The sequence below is a fragment of the Crotalus tigris genome, unplaced genomic scaffold, assembly GCF_016545835.1.
Source record: "Crotalus tigris isolate CLP2741 ecotype Arizona unplaced genomic scaffold, ASM1654583v1 scf7180000020588.15403103151:6194809, whole genome shotgun sequence".
In the NCBI taxonomy this organism is placed as follows: domain Eukaryota; kingdom Metazoa; phylum Chordata; class Lepidosauria; order Squamata; family Viperidae; genus Crotalus; species Crotalus tigris.
This window is the reverse complement of record NW_024098092.1, coordinates 296,687-307,193: the sequence shown is the minus strand read 5'-3', so window position 1 is coordinate 307,193 and position 10,507 is coordinate 296,687. Positions and strand designations below refer to the sequence as shown.

The 10,507-nt window shown below is 55.2% G+C and overlaps 1 protein-coding gene across 14 annotated transcripts in view; it reads right to left on the bottom strand.

Annotated features, from left to right (window-relative positions):
- Positions 1-2,930: 2,930 nt before the first annotated feature.
- Positions 2,931-10,507, bottom strand: part of HSPG2 (heparan sulfate proteoglycan 2) — a 110,122-nt gene continuing 102,545 nt past the window's right edge. For 11 of the 14 annotated variants that reach the window (XM_039367735.1, XM_039367731.1, XM_039367730.1 and 8 more), the window contains 15 exons: positions 10,106-10,215; positions 9,095-9,203; positions 8,859-8,957; positions 8,556-8,777; positions 8,227-8,471; positions 7,877-8,048; positions 7,662-7,784; positions 7,455-7,508; positions 7,279-7,354; positions 5,959-6,037; positions 5,497-5,538; positions 5,266-5,336; positions 4,921-5,004; positions 4,727-4,830; positions 2,931-4,286 (listed from right to left, as the gene is read on the bottom strand). In XM_039367735.1, coding sequence (XP_039223669.1) covers positions 4,114-4,286; positions 4,727-4,830; positions 4,921-5,004; positions 5,266-5,336; positions 5,497-5,538; positions 5,959-6,037; positions 7,279-7,354; positions 7,455-7,508; positions 7,662-7,784; positions 7,877-8,048; positions 8,227-8,471; positions 8,556-8,777; positions 8,859-8,957; positions 9,095-9,203; positions 10,106-10,215 — 1,763 coding nt within the window. In that variant the 3' untranslated portion in view covers positions 2,931-4,113. The remainder of the gene's footprint in view (positions 4,287-4,726; positions 4,831-4,920; positions 5,005-5,265; positions 5,337-5,496; positions 5,539-5,958; positions 6,038-7,278; positions 7,355-7,454; positions 7,509-7,661; positions 7,785-7,876; positions 8,049-8,226; positions 8,472-8,555; positions 8,778-8,858; positions 8,958-9,094; positions 9,204-10,105; positions 10,216-10,507) is intronic. The other 3 variants (XM_039367729.1, XM_039367741.1, XM_039367742.1) reach the window with 1 other exon arrangement.

Genomic DNA, 10,507 nt, shown 5'->3' with positions numbered 1-10,507 from the left:
TCCTCCTTTAGGGAGGACAGTCCTTCTTTTGTACGTTCTGTCCTCTCTGGAAAAGTGTCCTCCTACATGTCTTCCTTTTCAATATTTGAAGACTAATCTGTAAATCTCCGTATTCAATCGATGCCAATCCGATCCGTTGCGTGTGATGTGTGACATATTTATATTTGACATGACGATTCATCAAGGCTTGGTACAGTGCAGAGAGACGCGATTATGAGACACATGCGCTCTGCACAGGAGAATTGTTTTGAAACAGTGCGTCATGTACAAGTGGCTTTGTTTACTTCTTACCGAAACACGACATGGCACACATGCACGCGTTAGGCTCACTTCCTTCTCAGTGAATATTCAATCATATGCAGGTGAGCACAATAATTGACATTTTATTAATTCATTATTTAATAATTTCCAAATATGTATAATTTTATTTACAAGTTTATTCGCTTATGTTATTGTTTCAGTTTTAATTTTATTTATTCATATATATTTTCCTTCAATTTATTTGTGTCCTTCTCATTGTAAAAAAGTTGGTCACCTTACTATTATTCTATTCTTATTCCCTTTATTCTATTCTATTCTGTTCTATTCCTATTCTTCATTCTTATTATTCTATTCTATTCTATTTCTATTCTAGTCATTCCTATTCTATTCTATTCTATTCTATATTCAATTCCATTCCAATCTTCCTTTATTCTATTCTATTCCATTTCTATTCTATTCAATATTCCATTCCGTTCCATTTCTCTATTCTATTCTATTCTATTCTATTCTATTCTATTCTATTCTATTCTATTCTATTCTATTCTATTGATAAGAGCAGGACACCCCCTCCTCACCCCAAAGAGGAAATATCTTGGCAAACACAGGAAGAACCCAATACAAACTAGTCTGATTCAGTGGCAGCCTGAGGCTAAATTAAACAAACACTAAACACACACTGGCTACAAGGAATGCAGAACCGGCTAACATCAATTAGGATTGACAGGATTAGAATAGAAAAACCAAAAGGTACACAACAATAAAATAATTAACACGGGAGCAAAAATTAACACCTTTTAGACAGAATTGAGAAGGAAATTAACCCAACAGTAGACACTGACCAACAAATCAGAAAAGACAAATTTAAACTCACCAATCAGAAATGACAATTTTGGAAACCATGAAAGGGTACAAGAACTCATGTTTAAGGACCATTCTGTCTAGCCAGCCGGGGATTCATGCTGAATTGTCACTCAACTTTAATCTCCGTGATTAAACATTTCTTTCCAGTAGCTGGCTTCACGTTCTATTTGTTCTCCTCTGCGCTACTTGGGAGAATCCCGGCTGGAACAGCCTGAATGGGGGAATTCCTCCCAACACTATTCTATTCTATTCTATTCTATTCTGTATTTCTATTCTATTCTATTCTATTCCATTCTAATTCTTCTACTCTACTCTACTCTACTCTTTATTCCCCTATTCTATTCTATTCCTCCTATTATTCTGTTCTTATTCTATTCCCTTTATTCTATTCTATTCTTCATTCCTATTATTGTATTCTTATTCTATTCTATTCCCTCTTTATTCTATTTCTATTCTTCATTCCTATTATTCTATTATTCTTATTCTATTCTATTCCATTCCATGCTATTCCATTCAATTCCATATTCTATTCTATTTCTATTCTTCTTTCCATATTCCATTCCATTCTACATTCTACTCTATTCTATTCATATTCTATTCTTTTCTATTCTATTCTGTTCTCTTCTGTTCTCTATTCTATTCTATTCTATTCTATTCTATTCTATTCTATATTCTATATTCTATTTTCTTTCTATTCCTTGGCCCGGGAGAGGTGCTGTAGCAGGGGGGGTCCCCGAAGGGGCCACATTTACAATAAAAGCATTGGATGAACCCTTTTTGTTTGACTCTGAAAAGGTTAAATCAAGGCAACTGGACCCGAGTTTTTTCCAAACTGAGATATTTCGTTACTTATCCAAGTAACTTCTGTAGTCAAAATGAGAATTTTGGGCAGTCAGGTAGCCACTGAAATGAACCAGCTCTTGGCATACAGACAGCAAGGCAGTTTCTCCACCAAAATTAAAAAAAAAAAAAAAAAAAGGCACGTGAAAATGAAGATTCAACCATCCAGGCCAAAAGGGTGAAATCGGGGCAACTGAATCGAAGTTGATTATAACTGAGACGTTTCGTTACTCAGCCAAGTGACTTCTTCTGTCAAAATGAGAATTTGGGTAGCCAGCTGGCCATTGGCACGAACCTGCTCTTGCCATTTCCTCCACCCAAATGAAAAAGCAACGTGAAAAATGAAGGTTCAATTAACCAGGCCCAAAAGTTATCTTGAGAAGGTTTCAATTGCAGCAACGGGACCAAAATGTATTAAAAGGTTTATTAATTTGACCTTGGAAGATGCTTTTGGCCTGGATGGTGGAATCTTCTTTTACGTGCTACTTTTTCGTTTTGATTTCCAAGCTGCGGGGGCCCCTGGGTGGGCTTTCCGCTCTCCGTCCGCAGAGCCCCTGGCCTCCTCCGCAGCTATCCTGCTCCCCACTGCAGGCAGGGCGAGGGGCTTGCTCGGGACAGCCAGCTCCTGGTCCCTGGCACCAAGCAGCTGGCATCTCGGGAGCCTGGCAGAGCCTGCTTCACTTGGAGAATTGAGTGGCCTGCCCCCCTCCAGAACGAGGCCCCATTCCTGACCTTGAAGATGGGGCACACACGCTCCCCACCCACCCAGTAGCCATGTCCCTGGATGCCCCAAACTGAGGGCACGGCGATTTCTTACAGAAGAGGCCCAAACTGGATTGCTGGACCTGGGGACGTCTTTCCTCCCTGATTCTGGGACCATTTTTCATCCCTCTGATCGGAATACACCACAATTGCAATGCCACTCAACAGGAAAAAAAAAAAAAAAAGCAAGTCAGTCTCTACAATTGTGGGGTTCAGCACCATTTATTAAGAAAAAGAAGTACAAGGGCAGGCGGGTGAGGGAAGCAGAGAGAGGAGCAAAGAGGGTCTCCAGGCTAAGCCCCCCCAATCCTGGACACGGGGGTTTGCCCAAACAGGCCCAGGACAGCCAGGCCTACACGAGAAGGGTGGGGCCCCGGCCGAAGTACAACCAGGCACCCCCAAAAGCCTGAGATGTTTGCTGGCCTCGGTGCGTGGAGGCCAGCTGGCAGGAGAAGAGAAGGAGGCCAGCTATCAGCAATCCTGTTCTGAGCAATGGAAGTTTGTTTGGACTTGGCTAGTTAAGCAAAGCTATAAAAGAACCCCTTCTTTTTGGCTCTGACCCACAGCAGGGGCAGGAAGGCAGCACCCCTCTGTTCTCCCCCCCCCCCAAAACAACCAGCCTCATTACCAGAGATTTTGCTGTGAGAAATAACAGCAGGCCAGAGGATGGGTGAGGGGATTGGCCTGGGAGATAGCGCGTGAATCCTTTAAGAGACACCCCTCATCCCTCAAAAATAAGGCACCGAAGCAACCCAAAGGCGATGGGACAGACCCCTCCCAGGGTGCAGCAGAGACCCCGAGAATCCCAGCCAGAGCCGGGCACGATCCAGGGGTTAAGGCAGCTGGCCTTGAGGACCCGCAGGTATAGGGCGAAGTGGGGTCCCGGGGGGGGCACCTGTCAGAAGCAATACAGCCGTGCAGGGCAACGAGGCAGAGACGGGGCTTCAGAAGGATCTGTCTCCTACTTGGCATTTGCTGGGCATGGGGCGTGTGCCGAGATGCCATCTTCCTGGGATCCTCTCATTGCCCCAGAGAGGGCAAGTGCATTGGTCAGTCACCGCCTGCCGGCCTGGCAGAGCCGGTCAAGCACAGAAGGCGTCTGGCTCACTCTTTCAGGGCCCGGTCTGTTTCTGGCATCCTTCTGCAGCTTCTGGCGCCCCGTGGAGGGTTGCCTGTTCCTCCGCCGTGCGGCTCCCTTTCTGCCCGCCAAGGACGCCGTACCCCTCCCCTTCCCCTTTTTGGCAGCAGCAAAGCACCGTTTTTCTCTTTCTTCCTTTTAAAAAATTTGTAATAATAATAATAAAAATAATAAAATAAGGATAATCAGCATAGATGTCTCTTCCTTGGCCCGATGACGGCAACGAAGAGCAAGTAGGGGGCGGTCCTCCCCTATGAGGGGCACTCTTGAATGTTCAGGGCCATTTCTGCCTGATGCTGCAGGTCGATCGGCTGCCGGGGCTCCTGGCCCGGCCGGGAGTTGGCCAGCACCACGTGTTTGATGCAGCCGGTGATTCCCGAGGTGTATTTCCCATCCGTGAGGGTCTCGGTGTCAGGGGCGCCTCCTGCGTGCAGAAAGGCTAACGCTGTGAGCCAAGGGAGCGATCCTCCAGTCCCAAGGAAGTGGGGAGGGGGCTGACCCGGAAGACCCACTCTTTCGCGCCATCCTAGTAGCCTGGGACACTGAGCCTCTGGGCAGCTCTCCGGAGATCGGGAAAGTAAGCAAGGGGGTTGGTGCCCCTTTCAGAGGGGTCTGCTAAGACCCCTGAAGAGGCGTGGCGGAGAAGGATCTCCAAGCGACCGTCCTGGAAGAACGGGGCGGCGGGCGTGAGAAGCCGACCTCTGCGTCAAATCGCAGGCGGCCTCTTTTTCCAATCAGAGGCCGATGGACACGAGGCCAACGCTGGACAAAGCGCAACCACCGGGGCCGAAAAAGCTCTTTTGGAATGGCGCCATCCCGAAGACCCCCCCCCCGGGGCTGCCTTCCAAGGCCCAAACCCCTCACCTATATAGATCCGGCCTTTGGTGTTGACCATGATATTCCGGCCGGACGATTCTCCGGTCACCACCTCCTCTCCGTCCACCTGAAGGAAGCCTCTTTTCCCTTCCCTACAGGAAAGCGGGGTCTGCCGTCAGAAGGGCAGGGGGTCCGTGCTGACAGAAACCCACTCCCCCCCAGCCCCAGCCATCTCCTCTCACCGGACAGCGGTCACCCGGTGCCACTCGCCATCGTCCACGGGGTCTTCGGAGCGGAGGTTGGCCTCTCCGCTTCCCAGCTGGTAACTGCGGAAGACATGCTGGTCAGCTAGGAAAGGCAGCCCGCCAGCCGGAGGACCTAGCGCAGGGGTCTCCAACCCCCTGGTCCGTGGACCGGCATGCCAGCAACCGGTCCGCACAAACAAGCAAAGTCCCATCCGTGGGATGCAGGCAGCACACAAAACCACACACCCTCCGGTCCGCGGAAAAACCTCTCTCCACGGAACCGGTCCCTGGTGCCCCAAAGGTTGGGGGCCTCTGCCCTAGCAGAACCCAGTTCTGACTCACCTGAACAGCAGGTGCCCCTCCTTCAGCCCGAGGCTAATGAAATCCTTTCCTTTGCTTGGTTCCCCTTCCTCCTGCGAGACAAGAGAGAGAGAGGGGAGTGTGATGCCACCGTCTCCTTCGGGGAGGCAACCCCCACGACCGCCTCCTGGCCACCCTGGGGCGCCACTCCATGCGCTGCTCCTCCGGCATGCTTTGAGCCCCCGTCCAAGCCCAGTCCGAGCGGGTCAATACCTGGCTAGCAACATGCTGCTGAGGGCCCGGCTCTCCCGTGGCCTGGAAAGACAAAGGGACAAGCAGAAGCCGTGCGCGTCAACAAGACCAGCCAGCCGTGCAACGGGCTCAGAGAGAGGACCAACCGGCGCAGCGTCTGCAGCCGCCACCATGCACTCATGCAAGAGACAGCCCAGCGCTCGGGTGCGTTTCTCGGCTCAGCAGGTGGAGGCGGAGGCCCTTCCCTCCCATCCAAACGCCTCCCTCCGGGGCAGCTGTCCTCGGTCCGGATGCTCTGGACAGCCCCGAAGGGTTGAGACCTCGCCCAGTTGCCCAGGTGAGGGCCTGTCACCACTGGGGCTGCTTTTAAGCAAGAAGCCCGCACGAACCCACCTGGCGTCGCTCGAGCTGCCTTTCCAGGGGGCCGCCGGACTGCCCTCTGCCCCCAGCCCCTCCCATCCCCGCCGTCTCTTGGCCACTCACCACCCCCTGCCAGAAAAGCAGCCCCTCGGCAGAGTTGGTCCGCACTTCCAGCTCAATGGTCTCCGGCGACTCAGGAAGACTGCAAGAAAGGAGGCCCTGATCAGAAACACTCCAGACATGTCAAACACAAGGCCCAGGGGCCGAATGCGGCCCGTGAAGTGCCCGCAAAGCCATCCTGGAAACAGTGAGGGAACGGCCCCACTGCCTTGGCCCTGGCCCAGGCCAGCTGGGAACCAATGTGCAATTTTGTGCTGGCCATCTGTGCTGAAACGCATTCAGTCCATAAGCCACCCCCCCGCATGGCCTGAGAGGAACAGTGAGGCTTCTCCAGTGAACCATGCCTTGGCACTTGCCCTGGTCCGTCCCCCCCCTTCTGCCAGAGACCCTCAGATCTGTCCCACTCCTGCCCAGGCCCCCACACGCACCCTTGACGCGAACAATGTAGAGCTGGCCACGCCCACCCAGTAGGCCGCACCCACTCCATCCACGCCCACCCAGTAGGCCGCACCCACTCCATCCACGCCCACCCAGTAGGCTGCACCCACTCCATATACGCCCACTCAGTAGGCCGCACCCACTCCATCCACGCCCACCCAGTAGGCCGCACCCACTCCATCCACGCCCACCCAGTAGGCCGCACCCACTCCATCCACACCCACCCAGTAGGCCGCACCCACTCCATCCACACCCACCCAGTAGGCCACACCCACTCCATCCACACCCACCCAGTAGGCCGCACCCACTCCATCCATGCCCATAGCCGCACCCACTCCATCCACGCCCACCCAGGGCCGCACCCACTCCATCCACGCCCACCCAGTAGGCCGCACCCACTCCATCCACGCCCACCCAGTAGGCCGCACCCACTCCATCCACGCCCACCCAGGCCGCACCCACTCTATCCACACCCACCCAGTAGGCCGCACCCACTCCATCCACACCCACCCAGTAGGCCGCACCCACCCGGCCCCCTGAGGGCAACCGCAATGCTGATGCAGCCCTCCATGAAATGGAGTTTGACACCCCTGGTATAGGGGGAAGTGCCCCCTTTCCTTCCCTGTTGCTCCCTGGTCCCCAAAATTGCCCGGCAGAGTGCCCAAAGGCAGGGCTGATTTCCTGCAACGGCTTAACCTCCCCACCCCATCAAAGTCTGCCCTCCTCCTTTGAACCCTCCCTTTGTCTCCCCCAATCACCTACGGGCCGCTTGTGCCCGTAGAATGAGGGCCCGGCTCTTTCCCAGCGCCAACCGCAGTGCCCCTCAAGACTGGGAGGGTGTGGGCAGCACCCTAACCCTCCCCCCGTTCAGCCCCCCCTTCTCACCTCCTGGGGAAAGCGTGTTTGGGCAGGGCCACGTAGCCCCCGTTGCAGAAATAGGCCCCGTACTGTCCAGGAGCGTCTGGCAGAGGGGGAAAAAAGAGCATCTGAGTCAGCTGAAGCAGCAACAGGTAAGAAAACCTGCCAGGCCAACTGGTTCCCCCCCAAAGGGCCAGGCTTACCATTTCCTCCGCTGCCTTCTGGCCATTCGGCCTTCAGGTGGTGCTGCCCTGCATCTGCAGGGCAAAGGGAGAGGCTGGGGTCAAGCAGGGCCCTGGGGAAGAGCCTCCCCCTCCCGGAGCAAAGCCGGGTTAGCAGAGCCCCTCACAGCCAGGCTGTTTAAAGCAGCCGCTTCACACCCTCGGGAATCTCCCGGCCCCGAGGCTCACCGTGTTCGCAGTACAGCCCCGAGAAGCCCCTGAGGCAGAGACAGGCGGTGCCCTGGCAGGTGCCCCCGTTGAGGCAGGGATGGTGGAGCTGGCAATGGACCTCGGGCACCTGGCAGCGTTCTCCTGCGGGCAGAGAGAGGCTCCGGTCAACCCCCTGGCAGAGCCGAAGCGGGAGGGATACCCCGCCCAGGGCTTCCGTCGGCCCTCCGCCTCACCCGTGAAGCCGTCCGGACACAGGCACTGGAATTCGTATTCCCCCGTGAGCAAGCACTGGCCGCCGTGTTGGCAGGGCCTGCGGTCGCAAGGGGAGCTGTCGGTGCACTGCGAGATGCCGCGACTCTCCAGGAAGCTGTAGGAAATGTCCACCTTTTTCCCATTGACCGAAACCTGGCAGGAAGGAAGGAACCGGAATTTGCACCCGAGGCTCCTCACCAGAGGAGCGGGCCAGGCAGGTGCAAATCTCCACCTCCCTGTTTTTCTAGGAGGACGGGAAGGGAAGGACGCGGCTGCCTTGACCTCTTGGGCTGAGCAGAGGCGGGCGCTTCCCCGCCTGCTACCGGCTCACCTCTCCGATGCACCCATGGAAGTGGCTGGAGATGTTGGCAGCTGCCGGGAGCTTGACCGAGCCCTCCACCCCTCCCAGGTAGAGAGAGGTGCGCAGGTTGAGGCCCTGACTCTTCCCGGGGGACGACCTCTTGACGGGCCGCTCCTCGTCCACCTGCAGGGTGCCGTCTTTGTTCAGGCGCTCGGCCGCCACCTTGTGCCACTGCCCCAGGGCCAGGGGCTTGTGGCTCCGGAGCACGGCGGTACCTGTGAGGGAAAACCGGCTTGGTGAATCTGGAGGGGACGAAAGCGGACAAGGAGGGAGGGGGCAGACGGTACCGGAGACCCTACCTGAGCCCAGTTCGTAGCGGAACTCCAGGTGCCCGTTGGCCATGTTGAGTGCGACGAAGTCAGCAACGGGGCTCCCGTCGCCCCCGTTGAACAGGAGGAGGCCATTGGGGGAGAGCGGCTTGACCTCGACCTCCAGGCGCAGCTCGTAAGGGTTTCGGGTGAGGGTCGGGTAGGAGATGAAAGCGTCCCCACCCAGGAAGTGGGGGGTGGTCACCGTGAGGCCTGTGGGCGGAGAAGGGCAGGGGGTTACCTGGGCCTCAGCCGGATTCCTGGTGAGCAGGGCTGAGCCTGTGCGTCACTCACCCGCCGTGCACTTCCTCCCGTGTCGGCCCAAGAGGCAACGGCAGGTGTAGCCCTCTCCGGAGGCTTGGTTCACGCAAGTGGCTTCGGGCCCACAGGCCTCTGTGGGGAGAAAGGCAGGTGGGGGGTCTACTTGGCAATGTCGGCAAGGTCCACGCCAGCCCCGGCTCTGCTCTGGGCAATCACCCTAGTTCCCGGCATGTGAGACGGAGGAGAGAATTGAAGGGGGGAGGTCTTACCTGGATGGCAGCGCAGGGCCTGGGGGTGCTCGCAGTTGCTGCCGGCGAACCCCTGGGGACACTCACATACGTAGCTGCTGCTGTCCGAGTCTCTGCAGACCCCTCCATTCTGACCAGAGAGAAGAGGGAGGGAGGGAGTGATGCAATAGCAATAGTTATAGCTATAGTGCCTAGACTTATATACCGCTTCACCGTGCTTTGCACCCTCTCTAAATGGTTGAGAGTCGGCCTGTTGCCCCTCCAACAATCTGGGTCCTCATTTGACCGACCTTGGAAGGATGAAAGGCCGAGTCAACCTTGAGATGGTCGGGATTGAACTCCCAGCAGTGGGCAGAGTCCGCCTGCAATACTGCGTTCTAACCACTGCGCCACCACAGCTCTTAATGTAACCTCCGATCAGCTACAGCAATAGTAATAGCATTCAGACTTATGTACCGCTTCACAGTGTTTTGCAGCCCCCTTTAAGCAGTTTACAGAGTCAGCAACTTGCCCCCAACAATCTGGGTCCTCATTTTACCCACCTCGGAAGGATGGAAGGCTGAGGCAACCTTGAGACGGTTAGGATCGAACTCCTGGCTGTAGGCAGAGTTTGCCTGCAATACTGCATTGTAACACTGCACCACCACAGCTTCCTTTCTTCCTTCTCCTTATTTCCCTTCCTTCTTATTGTCCCTTCCTTCCTCCCTTCCTTCCTTCCTTCCTTCCTTCCTTCCTTCCTTCCTTCCTTCCTTCCTTCCTTCCCTCTCTAAGCGGTTTATAGTCAGCATTTATGCCCCCAACAATCTGGGTCCTCATTTTACCGATCTCGGAAGGACGGAAGGCTGAGTCAACCTTGAACCGGTCGGGATCGAACTCCCAGCAGCGGGCAGAGTCAGCCTGCAGTGCTGCATGCTAATCACTGTGCCACCACAGCTCAGTGGTTCCTGGCCCACCAATGTGCCACCACAGCTGTGGGCACCATCTTTGGGGTGACCAGGATATCTGCTCCCCCAATTACGAGCAGAGGGCTACCTGGCACGGTCGGTCCTGGCAGGTGGGGCAGTGGGAGACTCCGTGGGCTTGCAGGTCAAAATCCTTGAAGATCACTTCCTTCCCTTGGATGATCAGCTGGCGCACGCATCCTGCAGGGGAAGCCGAGGGGGGCACGCTTAGAGGGCCTCTGTGCTTGGCACAATCAGACCCACACGCCTGCCCAACCGGCACAGCCACGTGCGACCCAGCACCAGGAGAGGGAGGGAGAGCGCAGTCTCAGATCCCTGGGCCAAGCGCCCGCTCTTGGCCTGTCCTCCCTCACTAGACTGTCGTTAGGGATAAGAGGTAAAGGAGGAACCCAGAACACCTGGGTCAACTTTCTCCAGATTAGCAAGTCTGGTTTAAACTCCACCCTTCCGCCCCCTTTCCCCACCTGCTGCA